The following is a 15,513-nucleotide window of genomic DNA, read 5'->3' as shown; positions in this document are numbered from 1 at the left end:
GCGCAGACAGATGACGTCACGCTGTCGCGAGATTCCGCGGGAGGTGGCGCTGTCCCCGCGGCGCCGCGGCGGCCCCGGGCGGGACGGGCCGGGACATGGCCCCGCGCGGCCGCCCCGAAGCTGCCGCCATGCCCAAGCGGGGCGCCCGCAAGCGCCTCAAGTTCCGCGCCGACGATGTTTGCTCCGAGCGCGGTGAGGAATCGCCCTGAGGGGGGTGGGGATGGAGGGGAGCGAGGTTCTGCGGGGAGCCGGGCCTAGCTGGGCCCTGCGGCCTGGCCCAGCGGCGGGAGGGGTGCGAGGATGCGGGTCGTCTTTAGCTGGGGGAGGGCGGCAGGGAGCCGGCCCGGCCCGCGGGCGGGGAGCCTGCGTTTGGAGGGTGGGTTGGGATGCTGTGAGGGGCAGCGAGGGGTTTGGTGTGGGTTGGGCAGAGGGAGAGCTGCTCTGTGCTGGAAGGCGGCGGGTGTCCGTGGCTGTGGTGGAAGCCCGTGGGCTGCAGGCTCGCTGCTGGGGATCCTTTTGCTGTGTGCCTTCTCCTCGGCCCTGTCTCCATGCAGTGCCCCTCTTGAGAAGGGATCGTACCTCTCAGACCTTCTCTCTCCCCGCCCTGTAATCTGTAATCCCCTGACGCCCTGTGTCCTGACTCTTCTGCAGTGACAGTGGCAGATTATGCTAACTCAGACCCGGCTGTCGTGAAATCTGGACGGGTGAAGAAAGCTGTGGCCAATGCAGTGCAGCAGGAAGGTGAGCACAGCACCCTAGGGAGCCTGCCCTGCCAGCAAGGATGTGGAAAGGCTGCCCCCCATCCCACCAGCCTCTCTGCTGTGGGACTCCAATTCAACCCCATGGCCTGAGAAAACTGTTTGGTTTGATGCCTGAAAATGAGTCTGCATTTCTGTCAGATGCTTCAGATCCTAGACAGGGTTTTGCAGATTGCCAGCTGCAAGTCCAGCAAGAATTGTTGAGTCTTTTTTTTGGTGTTTTAAATGGAAGACTTTTTTTGCTTTAAAAACCAACACAAACAACAACAACCCACAGAATGAGAGTCTGCATTGCTATATTGCCTCATACAAAACTGTGGTTGACTTCACTACCAGATGAAATTATTGATGGTGATGCTGCTAAATTTTCCTTTCTAGTCACTACTCAAGCTTTTCAGATCAGGGCACCTTCCACTCTTTGTAGAAGGCTGGAGGGTTCCCAGTCCATCTTTAATTTCCTGTTCAGCCTTATATAGGCTCTCCATTTGAGGCAGTGCCTCCCACTATTACACTTCAGCTTCGTAGCAAACTGTATTATCTTCTCCTTACACCCACTCTGAGTCCTTGCATCACCTTCCCTGTGCAGCTTAACCCCTCTCCTGAAATCCAGCATCCTGTTATTGGTTCACCTTCCCGCCCCCGGATGACTCCAGGTCACAGAGGTTCCCTGCAGAGTTGTTGGGGTTTCACCCTCCTGTCAGACTGATCCTCAGGCTCCCTCCTTATCAACCCCAGGCTGTCCTACAGCCTTATCTGACATGGTCATGACCGTGGTTCACTTTGACAACAAGAAGCAGGAAGGAGATAGCCTCTGCCTGGAGAACTTTGGCCTCATTCAGCTCTTGTCTTGCTGGTTCTCAAACATTGCCCTGCCCATGGCTGCCAGGAGGTGGGGAGGGGAGCAAAGGCCAGGTGGAATTTTCCTGAGCTTTTATCTGTCCCTTCCTAACCCCCAGGGACAAGGTGGGGATGACTGCTGTGAGATGAAGAGGAGGGAGTCTCTTTGGCAAGATTACGATGCAGGGTGACTCGGTGTGAACGGGCTTGTGTTGTCAGCTCAGATGCCTTGTTGAGCTTTTCAACAAGTGTGACTGTCTTTTTCTAAACCCCTTCCCGAGACTTGATCACTTGTCATCTCTTGCTTGGCTGTATTTGATGTCATAACTGTCATGCATTGCTATCTGCTTCTATTTGGTTTTGCCTACAAAAGGATGTATGTAGAGAGGTCAGTGCTGTTACAGTGTGAGGGATACCACTACCACAGGTGCATACAGTTTACAAAGTAAATTGTGCAAAATACGGCAGAACTCATTTGGCAAAGCTCTGCAGTCCTCTGATGTGGCCAGAAACCAAGTGATGCAGTCCCTGTTCCTAAACTGCTCAAGCTCTGTCTTAAGACTCCCTTTCCATCTGCTGTGTTACCATTTCAGAACCTTGCTTTGTGGTTAAAAAATGAGGAAAATCTCTAGTCTGGGTTTATTTATAATCACTACTTGATTATTATTCCTTTTTCTGCCACTGTCTGTTTAATTCAAATCACACTTCTTGTTCTCTGATGTCTCTACTGACTGTATCTGCAATGTGCAATACCTTCCAGGGGTCCACTTTGCTAAGCTAGACGAGTTTGAGCAGCACAGACCTCCTTTGGGGTAGCCTGGTGCCTCTTGATAGAGGTGCTTTTCTTCATCCAAGCAAGTTAGGTTGAAATTCAACTTTCTTGAATGTATGTGGCTCTGGATTTTAGTCCATTTGTGAAGTGTTTATAATGCTGTTATCATGCTGGTTTCTCTATGACAGTACCTCACTCTGCTGTAACACAGGACTGCACCTTTCTTTTTTAAGACTCACATTACTGCCTCACACATCTTTTTCTGCCCCAGTGAGTCCTCAGTTTACAGTCAAGTTGTAAAAATATTTCCTAACAGTGATGTTTCTAAACATCACCCTAGAGGCAGCAGAAGAAATACTGTCTTCACTTGCTATTTTCCTCTTTAGGCCCTTCACTAAATTCTAGGGTAAGTGGAGCTTGTGTACTTAGCTCTGAGTTATGTTGCTGTTGGATTGGCTGTCTACAGCCACAGGATCTCTTTGTCCTGCTGAGAAGGAAGTATATCTGCCCTGTGTTCTGAGGACAATTAGAGCATGGGAGCTGGCTTTATACAGGCTGCACAGTGGTCATACAGGGATGCTGTGGTATGCAGGGCAACCAGTTGGTGCAGCACAAGAAGCATGTTGTCATTCAAAGTTATAAACAGCTTCAGGAAAACCAATGGGATCATCCTCGTTGTTCCTTCCTCAGAACAGGAGGCTGAATAACTGTTTCTAATTCACTCACCTGTGCTAATCTTGCTCTGACAAGGTAATCCTGAGGGCTAGGATTTGCATGTGTCACAAGGAGACTTTACTGCAGTTATGTTGCTTCTTAGCAGTGGCTTTGGTTCCACTGGAGTATCTCCTGAACTTGAATCATCTCTTTCTGTTTATCTACTGGAATACTTACTGTGTCATTTCTTGCCATTCTAGTAAAATCCCTCTGTGGTTTGGAAGCTTCTTGTGTTCCTTCTGAGGAAGTTCTCTCCGTATCAGGAGAATCCTGTGACAGCAGTGATGAAATGGATACAAAGGAAGGTATCAGTGGGCGAAGTGCATCGAGAAAAAAGAAGAGCAAAAGGCACAAAGGTGTGTTCACCAGCTTCCCTTGGGTGCTTTGTGGGAGTTTCTTCAGTTAATGACTACCTACAGGTTAAACCAGGGCATTCTGTGATTTGTATTTAAAAATATAAATCATGGTAATGCAAAGGGTTTAATCACTTTACCCCACTTCTCCAAGGAACCTGCTGTGACTCTGTCAGAGCTGTTGTCTTTTCACAAAGGCAGAGCTTTGGGCATGAAATCAGAGCCAAAGAGCATGTTGCTTTCAGCAGTCTCCTCTCAACCTTGGAAAATTAGTGCTGCTTTTGAGAAGAGTTGTGAAACTTTGCCACGGGACATGTGTTACAGCTCTTCCTTGAAAGCATATAGGTGAAAGCAGGAGAAAACAGACAGATCTTGATGCCCATGATGTGTTTATTGGCAGAATCCAGGCTCTGTCTTCAGGGTGGTTCCAAGGCTTTTTGCAGATGGATTTAGGTGGTGTTTTTTTGTTTGTTTTTCCATCAGCTTAGTGAATTTGGCCCTGCTGCCATCACAGTGAATTAATTCCGTTGCTGTATCCTTCAGCAGTTATACTTTGTGCAGTCTGAACAACAGAAAATGAACTGCTGCACTGTGGAATCCTGCAGGAGTTTCTAATTAATTGTCTTCTGGTTAAGAAATTATGTTTTTCATTGGGAAGAGTGAAGTGTTGCTGTAGGGCCCAGAAAGGCTGTGTGGTCTGTATCCTTGGAGACAGCCAGAACTTGACCAGGAAGGATTCTGAATATTGTATGACTCTGACATGAAAATGGTCTAATTTAACCTGCTTTGAGCGGGGCTGCCAGAGTACAGACCTCCAGAAGTCCCTTTCAGCCTGAAAGGGTGAAAAATTCTTTGAATCCACCACTTGCTTGTGCAACCTGTGCAGCTGTGATAAATGATGGCACGTGTCCAGCAAGGGGATGTGTGGTGGTTGCAATGGAGTTGTATCAGACTTGTATACATGCATGTTCCAGTTACTCACCCAGTGCTGACAGCATTGTAACGTGTGCCACTGGCTGTGATTTGGTGAAGAAGTTCTTTATTACACTAATGCACCTTGGTTGCAATTAGAAAATCCTGATGGCGATGGTGGAGAAGAATACCCCATTGATATCTGGCTGCTGTTGGCTTCCTACATTCGCCCTGAGGACATTGTCCGGTTCTCCTTGATTTGCAAGAAAGCCTGGACTGTTACTTGCACTGCTGCCTTTTGGACCAGACTCTACAGAAGGTGAGACTCTAGAGAATGTCTTAACTGTTGTCAGAGGCTTCAGCAGTGACTGGTTATCTATAGAGCTGTAATTAAGAGAACTTTTCCCTATAGTCTTGCGAGCTTAATATTTAGATGTTGAAATGATGGTGTGGGCCTCATTTGGGGAGGAGTTATGGTTTATTGTACCTGCTCTGAGTGTGGAAAAGGATCTGTCCGTGGCATGTTCCTATATACTTTCTGTAAGATCTCAAAGCCACGTGCATTTTTCTGCTTGCTGGAGCCTACACTCTCCTTCCTGTTCACAGCTGTAAAGAGCTCAGAAAGTGCTTACAGTGAAATCAGTGCTTTACCTTAAAGGCAGGCAACCACCACTGACAGAAACCTGGCCCTGCCTCAAGCTTTCATCATGGTCACCTTCTTGTGCTTAGGATGGCATGAAAGAAACTAACACATTTAGGAGCTCTCTCAGTGGCAGAAGTAAGTTTTAAATGAAGTAGAAGACCAAAGAGCATCAACATCCAAAGGAAATCATTGTGTCCTTGTGCATGTCACCTAACTTTCCTTCAGGACAGAATGTTTTCTCACTTGGAAGAGAGAAGGCTCTGGGGAGATCTCATTGTGATCTTCTAATACCTGAAAGGAGGGGAATTGACTTTTTATGCAGGTAGATAGTGATAGGACAAGGGAGTATGATTTTAAAATGAAAGTGGGGAGGTTTAGGTCAGATGTTAGGAAGAAATTCTTCACTCAGAGGGTGATGAGGCACTGGAACTTAGAGCCCTAGAGAGGTTGTGGGTGTCTCATCCCTGGAGGCATTTGAGGCCAGGTTTGGTGGGTTCCTGGGCAGTCTGAGCTAGTGGTTGGCAATGCTGCCCACAGCAAGGGGGTTGGAAACAGATAATCTTTGAGGTCCTTTCCAACCCAAGCCATTCTGTGATCCATATTTCTCTATTTGTTGCACAGAGAGCACGAGCAACATAAGCATAGAGTGAGCCACAGCTGTGGGCATCCTTCTCTGTTTGTTTAGTGTGAAGTTCCCTAGAAAAAAGCTTCCTTGTTTTCTCTGATCAGAGTAGCTCTCGAGCCAGACTGCTCAGGCATTTGTGAGCATGCAGTGAAGCTCAGCTAGAGGGGGCCTTGGGGACCTTGAATGTACCTGTAGCCCTTTATGTATCCTACAACTAAAATATCATTTGGTCTCTCTGGGCAAACTGTGCAGGGGAATTGCTGGGGCATTGTAGCATCGTGTGCCCACGTGTGTGTTAGAGGCAGCACAAAACCCTCACAGTCTGAGCTGAGAGCAGGTCCTAGGATCAGCCAGGCGTTTGCTTTTATCCCAGTGCTGATCTCCTCTCTTCTGCATGCCTCTGCTGTTCTGACTCTCTGAGTTTGAGTTGGGTTTCTCGTTGGCTTTTCAGGCACTACAGTCTGGATGCATACCTGCCCCTCCGCCTGCGGCCTGAGTCCATGGAGAAGCTGCACTGCCTCCGTGCGTGCGTCATCCGCTCTCTGTACCACATGTATGAGCCCTTTGCATCCCGAGTCTCCAGGAACCCAGCTATCCCAGACAGTACTCCCAGCACTTTAAAAAATTCCAGAGTAAGTGGGGTCACTGAGGAGGTGGGGTGCCTGAGGTGTTCCTCTGCTGTTTTCTGTTCTCTTTCTGGAAGAAAAATAGGTATTGTTCAGAATCAAGGTTGGAAGGAGCCTCGAAAGATAACGGAGTCCAAACTTCTGTGTGAAGCTTGGGGTTAGAAGTTACTAGTCCGAGCTAATTCTAACAGCCTGCTGGTTACCTGGCTCTGAGTAGTTGCTCCTGTAGAGGATTTTAGTTACTCTTCTGTGTTTCTTGAGTCCTCCCTCAACAGATTTATAATCAGCAAAATGGTACTTGAATGTCACAGCTGTTAGGGATGCTGGAAGCTCTTCCCTCTGTTGCAGACGTGCTGCTGAAAGGAGGTTGCAGTAGGGACAGTCTTTGTATTCTCTGCTTTATTTGGGCCCTGCCTGCCAGAATGCATCTCTTCTCCATAGCAGTCATCTGAAGAAATCAGGAGCAATGCTGATGGCCGCTGCGAGGGGATCATTTTATACTCCATTCCTGTAGTGTGTGCTTTGTCTTTGGTTTCTGAACAAGGGAAGGTGGTGATGTTGTGAGCATGGCAAATGTGCAGAGTAAACGTCCACTTTGGGACTGGGGCTGCAGTTGTGTTGGGCTGTAAGAGGTTTGTCACTGTTGTGGGCAGCAGATTCCCTTCAGGTTGGAGCTTGGGGCATTTGTGTATCCATTCCTCTTCAATTGCTGTCGATCATTAACTTGGAGGTGCCTGTGTTTCTTGTTTGCTTTTACCTCACAGCTGGCTGGTACTCAGCTTAAGCAACGATGTGAATTCTCCATCTTCCAAATCAGAACACTTACCGAGTGAGCTTTTTGAAGACAGACTGCAGTGGCTTTTTTTCAACAGTCTGTGAGCAGCATTGCTTCTTTCCTCCTTCCTCTCCCTGCACTGCTTCGGGAGCATGGTGCAGTAGCACAAGCAGGTGGTGCTGCAGAGCAGGAGAAAAGCACTTCCTTCTGTGTGCAGATTCACATGTCTGCATCCAGAGCTGTTCCTTCTCTTCTTCGTTTCTCAGTTTAGGTGTCATCTTTCTTAAACAGCAAAACTGTTCCAGGAAATGCCCACTTAGCTGTAACCCTTCGGTCTCACTTCCTTCTGGTGCTGGGGGACGTGGTGTGGCTGTCAGAGATGAGGTGGTGCTGGCAGGATTTTGGGAGCGTTCATGTTGACATCATAACGGCTTTGGTGCCCACTGCTAGTGCTTCTGCTGCACTGCAGCTTGAAGGTGGTTCTTGAAGTGCAGTCTTTTGTGGTTCAGGTTTTAAAAAAGGAAATTAAATGGTGACAAGGCTTTGCTTGGAACAGCAGAGATCCGACCTGACCCCTTGGAGCCATCACAATCCTGGTCTTGCTGTACTACTGCACTGCAAGACAGTGAGCCCCACATGTGTGTTACTGCGTGCTGAAATGCCTGAGCACAGTGGTATGGAGGAGGGGCTGACACTTCCTCCCCACGTTTTTGCTTCCATGGGCTTTGGTTTTACCTTTATGGGTCATTGAAAATAGTGGCAGATTCCTACGTAAGCTGCATGTGGCAAGAGGAGACCCCAGTCCTCCATGTTATCGAATCTAGCTTTTCCTCTTTAATTTCCTTTTTTCTTTCCCTAGCCTAGCTTGTGTGGGACACTGGAGCTGTTATGGTGTCAGCAGAAGTGTTTGCCCTTTAAAGACATCCCCCATTATTTTTGGTGGAGCGGCAGGACGGCTGACCCGTGGACAACATCCTCTGCCCCTTAGGAGGTACTGACCATTTTGTGCTTCACTACTTGCCGTGACCAAACCCGTTGCTAGACCAGGCTGTCTGTGCAGGTGACCTACAGATAGCTCTGGTGGTGGAGTTGAACTCGGCAGCATCTGCTGCACGCCTGAGATAAGAAAGATCTGGAGAGTGTTACTGTGGGCAGAAGCTGAGGGCTGGCTGCTCTCCTCCCACGTGGAGGTTACTTGATGTGTGTTTCTGAAATGGACTGCTCGTAGCTGTGTTGGTCACCTCATGAGGACTGTGGAGGTAAGGGTCCTTAATGACTCCTGCTTACGGACGTGACTCAGAGTTGAGATGGGGGTCCTGCATCACCTCTGGTCTCTAATTACAGAGGTCCCGTGGTGGATGATGGCTCTGGCTTTGGTTCATTAAGGGTTCCACTATAGTGGATTTAAATTAGGTGTGTGCTTCCTAATGTGACCCAGTCAGGCCTTCTTGGTGCACAAGAAATGATATGTGGATCAGGAGGAATTGTCTTTAGCAGTGTTATTCTTTCTTTATGTGCTGCCACTGTTCAGAAGGACCAGATAAGACCAGCAGTGGTGTGCTGGCATCTGAGCTGTGGAAACCCTGGTGTGTGGGTTGACTTGCCAGGTTCTCTTCGTGGCTGTTGAAGGACAGTTGCTTCCACCCATTGGTAGACAAGGAAATTCCCCCTCATTTTAGTTTGGGAGTTCTGCTGAGACTCCTGCTGGATCTGGTGCTGTGTGCTGGGATAGGTCCTGTGACCACACCAAGGTAACTGGATTAAGTTGGAGCACGGTGCTGCTTACCTCTGCTGTAAGGAGGCCCTTTCCTCACTTCCTTCTAAAATATGAGCAGTAGGTTGGTTGAACTGTGCTGACTTGGCAGTGGTTTTATGCTCTTCAGTGTGAGAGTCAGTGGAGTGATGTCAGTACCTTCTTTTGACTCTGAAGTGGCTTCGGACCTCTCTCATCTGTCACTCCAAAGGTCATACATCATTCTTGGCATTTCCCTTTAGATTCTCTCCTTCTTGATTCTTATTCAGTTTTAAGTTGTTCCTTTGGTCTTGTTTGGAGTCTGGTTTATCAGGAGTTCTTGGTGGGTGAGGGAAACGGGTGCATCCGTACCACTCATCTCTGCCTTATTACGGGACAGATCACTCAGGGAGATTTCTGTTCAGTACATCAGTGGCTGTAAGTTGCATCATCCTTTTGCATGCTCAGTTGGTCGACTGGAGACTGAACTGTTAGCTGTGTTCTTTGGTAATAATTAATTTGAATAAATGGCTCCTAACTGCTCTGTGTAATTGTGTTTGTAATGGGAAGTCTCAGTGCTTTGCTAAAACTTATTTAAAGTGATGCCTCTGCAGGTTTCATAGTTTTGTTTCTTTTTTTCCACCTCAGTGTCTGCTTTTCTGGTGCAAAAAGATTGAAGGGAACAGACAAGAAGCAATGTGGGAATTCAACTTCAAGTTCAAAAAGCAGGTATGAAAGCTCAGCAGCCATGAAGAAGAACCAGAATGGCTGTGGGTTTGTTGTTTTTTTTTTTTGGAGAAGTAATCATTTTTTCCTATAGTAGAAAAGTGGTAGAAAGGAAAAGTGGAAACAGTTTTATGGGTTCAGACATTAAATGGAAACTCTGAGTCCTTTGGTAAAGCTGAGACACGTCCTGAAACTGCTCTCAGTTTTCAGTCTGTGTTACCAAGATACTCACCCCAAATAATTTAATCTTTGGATCGTTGCTTCTGACTGTCACCAGCAAACAGGCTGTAGGAGTATCCAGAAGTAGATCCACATCTGAAACTCTTTGCTGCACCACTGGGAAGGTTTCCACAGGAGCTGAAGGAATGCCTGCTAATGGAAAGCCTCCCTGAGTGGCTCTCAGGCTGCTGAAGGCACCCGTGGGAGTTCTGCAGCATTCCTGTCGAAAGAAATAGTCCTTCGGATGGTTTCTGTTGTTCATGTAGCACTGGCCAAGCGTGTGGGGATGTGTGCAGAACCTGCTGGGCAGCACTGGTGAGAAGAAGCCAAACTCCTCGTAGATTCCTGCTTGGTTAACTGCTTCTCTTTCTTTCAAGTCTCCCAGATTTAAGAGCAAATGTTGCAAAGGTCTTCAGCCACCTATTCAGTACGAAGAAGTCCACACAAACCCCGACCAGGATTGCTGTCTGCTGCAGATCACCACCTTTAACTTCATATTCGTGCCAATAGTCATGGGTATGACGTTCACCTTGGTAAGTGTTTGAGGGATCTACCACGTGCTCTTTGCACGTGCAGTTTCTGAGAGGGGAGGGAGAGCTCTTTCGGGTTGGGTGAATCATGCTGCTCCATCACTCGACCAGTAGTGGAAATGTCAGTGTCAGTTATCACAGGTCTTGCTAACGATCTCGGTTAAGCTTCTGCAGATCACTCAGCTCTTCAGGAGATGTGGTTGTGTAGAGCTCCTGGAGGAGCTGAGCCTGTGTGTGCACAGCAGCTGGGAGCAGAGCAGTCAGTTCTCAGCAGGGATCAGGAGCTGGGATGCAGGAGCAGAGGTGTTACCTCCTGAACGCAGTCAGGAATCAGGCAGCCAGTCCTGAGAGCAAAACGTGTATGACCAAACTTCTGCAGCCTTCAGTCCCTGGGCCAAGCAGCAGCTTTGGGATGGATTCCCACAGGCTCAGCTCCAGACTGAGGCATTGTGTTAGAAAGCAGCAGGGTGGGTGTGCTGCTGCACAGCACACGTGTCTGCCCCTCTGAGTGAGAAGTTCTTTCAGGTGTGACCAGTTCTGTTTGGGGTTTCCAGCCTCAGGGAACTGATTTGGAGTGTAACTGCTGCAGCACCTGAAGTAGCTGAGGTGTTAATAAAGCAGAGCTAACAACTTTCAGACAGCTCACCGCATTTTCTAACAATTCTTCGTTGATTTCATCGCTTTGATTTTCAGAAATGGTGGTTTTTTTTTCCCTTCCATTCAGATGAATAAAATAAGTAATTAAGTCTGAGTTGCTTTGTGGAAAAGTTAACCTGGAAGGAGTCGTTCCTCCGGCCTCAGCCGTGTGTTACAGAAGCTGACATAACACACAGAAGTCATTTTGGTACCCAGTGCCGGTGCTCAGCTGCGTGCCCCCCTCCCCCAGCTCCTCCTGTGTCTCTTTTGCAGTTCACCATCAACGTGAGCACGGACATGAGGCATCATCGCGTGCGCCTGCTCTTCCAGGACGCCCCTGTCCACAATGGCAAGAAGCCACGCCTGGAGCAAGGAGTGCAGGTCGTGCTGGACCCCGTGCACAGCGTCCGCCTGCTGGATTGGTGGCACCCACAGTACCCCTTCTCTCCAAAGGCTTAGCCCTCAGCAGGAGACCCGTGTGGCAGGCTGAAGGGAATTCCTAGCAACCAGGAGAACCCCGACGTTTTGTTTTGTTTCTTAAATAAATTCTGCAGCCTCCTTGAGAGTGGTTGAAGCTTCTGAGCTGGTGTGTATGTACATAACTTCTGGGCAGTGCTGAGCAGAGCTGAGTGTAAAGAGGATACTGTTTGTAAACACTTTTATGTAAAATTTCACGTTTTATGATTTGAAAGGAGCTCCCTGGAACTGTTCATTTAAAATCCTTTTGGTGCTAACGGACGTGGTCGTGTTTTCTGTTCTTTGGGTTTTGCTTTCCAGCTTGAAGGTGAGCAGAAACGATTCACAAATGGGATCCCTGGCTGCTTTTTTTATTGGCACACGATTGCTCTCCAATGCAGTGTGATATTTCAGCCTCTGAGAAGCAGAAAGCAAAGCAGCAGTGATGCAGTAATGCTGATTCACAGTCCAACAGATGTTGGCTTTTTAAAGGCATAAATAATCAAAGGTTTTATTTCAAAGGGGATCTGTAAGGGAAAGGTTTTTCTTGAAGGTAAAGATATTCCGAGTTCTCACAGCTGAACTTTTAAAAGCAGAAGACGAACGGGGGGAGGTGGTGCAGGTTGTGAGATATGAAGGACTCGGGTCTGAGCCGCGGAGCAGTGCTGGCTGTGGGCACTGGGAAGCTGTTGGTGATGTACTTCTTGACGAAGTGATTGCCACGAGGACGGAGCAGCCCCAGCACTGCAGTGGTGGCTCAGGATTACATCGGAGTCGCAGACCAGCCCGAGTTGGAAGGGACCCACAAACCTCATCCAGCCCAACTCCGGGCTCCACCAGGACCAGCCCCAATCCAAACCCGTGTCTCACAAACTGTTCACACGTTCACTGTGATCAAACTCCTCCAACTCAGCAGCTCGGTGCCCCTGGGCACCACCGCCCTCTGGTGCAGAGCTGTTTGTAACCCCCAGCTCTGTGACCTCTCTGACCCTCCCCTGCACAGCTCTGTGCTGTTCCCAGAGAGAAACGACTTGAATAAGGGAGTGGTGCTGAGCGTGGGTCTGTTGGCAGTGTGGTTTGCTGTGAACTGAGAGGAGATGCATTGGGTTTCACCTCATTGCTGACAGAGGCAGAGCAGGCAGTGCTGGAGTGCAGGTGAGCAACTGGAGGTAGGAACTGACCCCGCTGTGAGCGTTATCAGATCTGTCTCGAGCAGGAGTAACTAAGCACTTCCTTTCTGTTGGGCAAAGCTTTTGGGAGATAGAGGGTGACTGGGACAGGAGTTTAATTTGATAAGGAAATATCCCATGGTTCCTGTGTGGCTGCCAGGCAGGAGCTCCTTCGTGCATCAATGGGAAGCACCACCGAGGGCACTTAACCCCAAGCTCGGGTCTGTGTTAGAGACCCGAGAGTGGGGGGGTGGGGGGTTCCTGCAGCACCCCGATCCCGGAGCGCCGCCTCTTCCACTCCGACCTTTTTCGATACAGAAACGCGTGAAAGCGACTTTGATGATTTTGTTAATTATTATTTAAAATTGTCTTCTTGGCAAGAATCCCCACAGGGCACCAGGACGACCCGCGGGCGCAGCTCTGCCACGTGGGTAACGCCGCGGGGCCCTCTTTCACCTCCGCTTTGTTCCGCTCAGCCCTGAATAACGCAGGGCCGTAAGCTGATCCCGCGCGGCTCTCACGTTTCCTGCACTGCCCAGAGCTGCAGTGTCACTGCCCCGTGTGCCCGGGTTGCACTGCAGGCGGCTCCGGGTGTGCAGGGAGCAGAAGGCCGGGAGCCGGGCTGCAGGCTCCCGGGGCCGGTTGGATGTTGCACGTTGAGCCCACGCAGCCTTTGGGGTTCGTGAAATCGTTCTGGTTGGAAAAAGACCTCTGAGAACCCCAAGTCCGACCCCACTGTGCCCACTGACCGTGTCCCTCAGTGCCACGTCTCTGCAGTGCCGGGGACAGTGACCCCACCTCCCCCGGGCAGCTGTGCCACCGTTATCACTGCTTGCTCAGAAGAAATTGTTCCTCACGTCCAACCTGGACCTCCCCATCGAGCACAGGGATGGGGTCGGACTGGGAACGGCGTCTGACAGCCGCCCCTTCCCGCTGCCCTACAGCGTGCAGGCCCGGGCCCCGCTCCCCGCTTCCTCCCAGCAGAGCAGGAAGCACCGAGCCCCGGTTCCTTCCTGTGCAGAGAAGGGCTGAGCTGTGTCCTGCCGCTGGAGGCCGAGCACCGCGGCCCGACCCAAGGTAGGGGGCACTGCCGCAGCGGAAGGGCAATGGGAACGTGCTTTGGCCGAATGGAGCAGGTGAGATTGCTGCATGATGGGGCACGTTGCCGGGGCTGTGTGCTGTGCTCCGTGGGATCCACCGTCGGTGGCGCCCACGAGTGGATCTGCGAAGCGGTTCAGGGTACGGGAGCCGTGGGGGTCCTCTGATGCCAATGGGATGTCCCATCCCGGGGCTGGCCCTCACCCAGCCCGCAGATGCTCCTCCTCTGCGGGAGGCAGGTGAGGCCGGGGTGGGGCTTTGAGAGCGAGATATCGGAGCCCGGTGGGGACGCTGCCAGGGCCCAGCACCCCACGAGCCGCCCCACGCACCCGTAAGTCTGTGCTGCCTGGGTGGGGTCCGCTGGGTGCTGTGAGCCTTCGCCCTTGGGGCTGCGTAGGGAAGGGGGGTGTGGGGAGGAGAGCTGGGGCTGCTGTCTGCTGGAGGGCTTGGATCGGAGTCACGTCCCCACCACGCTGCCCACGGAGTGCCCTCTGTGCTGCACTGACCTAAAGCTTTGGCTTTTCCCTCCTTCTGCTGTATGGGATGAGCTTTGAGCCGGGGGATGCGTGGGGCACGGGGCAGGGCTGGCCAGGCAGCCCCGAGCGGTTGGGATTGCTCACCCCAGGGCACAGTGCTGCCCTGATTTCTCACTTCCTCTGCTTCAGCTGCGTGAAACCACGTCTGTAATGTGCTCTGCGGGCTGACACTCGGCAGCCCCGGCAGCCTCGAGGCCATAGCATTTCCTCATTTTCCTTCCCCTCTGCCTGGGGACAGAGCGTACTTGGCCAGGAGATCCCCAACTGGAGGGAGCAGCGTGCTGGGCTCCTGGCAGCTGTGCCCAGGGGGTGGCTCCTGGGGACACCCCTGGCACAGAGCAGAGCTGAGGGTGAAGGCACAGAGTGGGGACGGAGATCCTCTGCTCCGAGCAGGTGCCAGGAGGATGCACTGTCCCAGGGTTGTCTGTGTTGAGCAGATCCAGCTGGGCTGCTTCGTTCGTCGTACAGCTAGGGAGCTAATTACTGTTCATTACCTTCTGGCTTTGGATGAGTGAGGTGATGCTGGAGGGCTGAGGAGCTCTCCCTGGCTAGGATTGGTTTCATTAATTCTCCCAGTCACCCCCATTAATGTGGTGTCACTGAGATCAGCGAAGATATCTGAGCTCCCAAGGACCCAAATGAAGAGAATGGGGTACAAACACAGCCCTTCGTGGACAGCAGATGTGATCCACCACACCCGGGACAAAGGGCGAGCTCAGAGCAGCTCTGTCTGATTTAATCACTTATCTGAGCAATGAACGTGAGCTCAGCTCAGCTCAGCTAGGACGGCGACATCAAGTGCTGTGTGCCATTAAGGTGTTAATGCCTCCCAGCAGAGGATATCTGGGCCAGAAGGTGGATTTTCTCCTTACAACAATCTGCTTCCTGCTCCCCATCAGTGCTGAACGTGGCTCAGCTTTCCCCCAGCAGTGGTATTTAGGAGCTCTCTTCCCGCTGTGCTGTGTCTGTGTGGCTCACAGCTGCCTTCAGTGAACACACGTGAGCTGGGATGTGTGAGCTGCCCTGCAGGGCCGGGTGCTCGCTCCCACTCTGGTTTCCCTCTTCTAGGGCAGACCCGGTTGTGTTTAGAATGGAAAAACCCCAGGTAAACTCAGGAGCCTTTCAGCCTCGTGCCACGCCTCTGCTGCGAGGAGATCTCAAGGGCACTAATATCTCTGCGAAGGTGACTTCAAGGCTTTCTTGTCCTCCCGAGTAGGGACGTGGCTGTGCTGGGAGCTGCAGCTGCTCGGGGTGTGCAGCAGGGCACAGGGAGCCCTTTGTGGTGTCAGAAGAGCAGTGCAGGCTCTTGTGCTGGTGGGTTTCTTGCAGCTGTGCTGTGGGGTCCCCCTGGGTGAGCGCTCCTGGCTGTGTCCCGGTGCCCTCTTGCTGTCCCAGT

At 50.9% G+C, this 15,513-nt stretch overlaps 2 protein-coding genes across 2 annotated transcripts in view; one reads left to right on the top strand and one right to left on the bottom strand.

The window, feature by feature from the left end:
- The first annotated feature begins 55 nt into the window (after positions 1–55).
- Positions 56–11,371, top strand: TMEM183A (transmembrane protein 183A). The gene is made up of 8 exons (XM_065747473.1): positions 56–192; positions 652–741; positions 3,282–3,437; positions 4,506–4,665; positions 6,066–6,246; positions 9,396–9,476; positions 10,070–10,225; positions 11,132–11,371. Exons 1-8 carry the CDS (start codon positions 96–98, stop codon positions 11,315–11,317), a joined length of 1,107 nt encoding a protein of 368 aa, XP_065603545.1. The 5' UTR covers positions 56–95; the 3' UTR covers positions 11,318–11,371.
- Positions 8,335–15,513, bottom strand: part of PHLDA3 (pleckstrin homology like domain family A member 3) — a 135,137-nt gene continuing 127,958 nt past the window's right edge. The window contains exon 3 of the transcript XR_010622879.1: positions 8,335–8,349. The gene's annotated coding sequence lies outside the window, so the exon portion shown is untranslated. The remainder of the gene's footprint in view (positions 8,350–15,513) is intronic.

Source organism: Cyrtonyx montezumae, unplaced genomic scaffold (assembly GCF_038088225.1).
Source record: "Cyrtonyx montezumae isolate F1298 unplaced genomic scaffold, pur_monq_1.0 scaffold_45, whole genome shotgun sequence".
NCBI classification, from domain to species: Eukaryota; Metazoa; Chordata; class Aves; order Galliformes; family Odontophoridae; genus Cyrtonyx; species Cyrtonyx montezumae.
This window is presented reverse-complemented; position numbering and strand designations above follow the sequence as displayed.

Coding starts and splice junctions, on each gene's coding strand:
- TMEM183A (XM_065747473.1), top strand. CDS start 96: ATGGCCCCGCGCGGCCGCCCCGAAGCTGCCGCCATGCCCAAGCGGGGC. Junction 4,666..6,065: donor TGGACCAGACTCTACAGAAG/GTGAGACTCTAG, acceptor TTGGCTTTTCAG/GCACTACAGTCTGGATGCAT. Junction 9,477..10,069: donor ACTTCAAGTTCAAAAAGCAG/GTATGAAAGCTC, acceptor CTTTCTTTCAAG/TCTCCCAGATTTAAGAGCAA.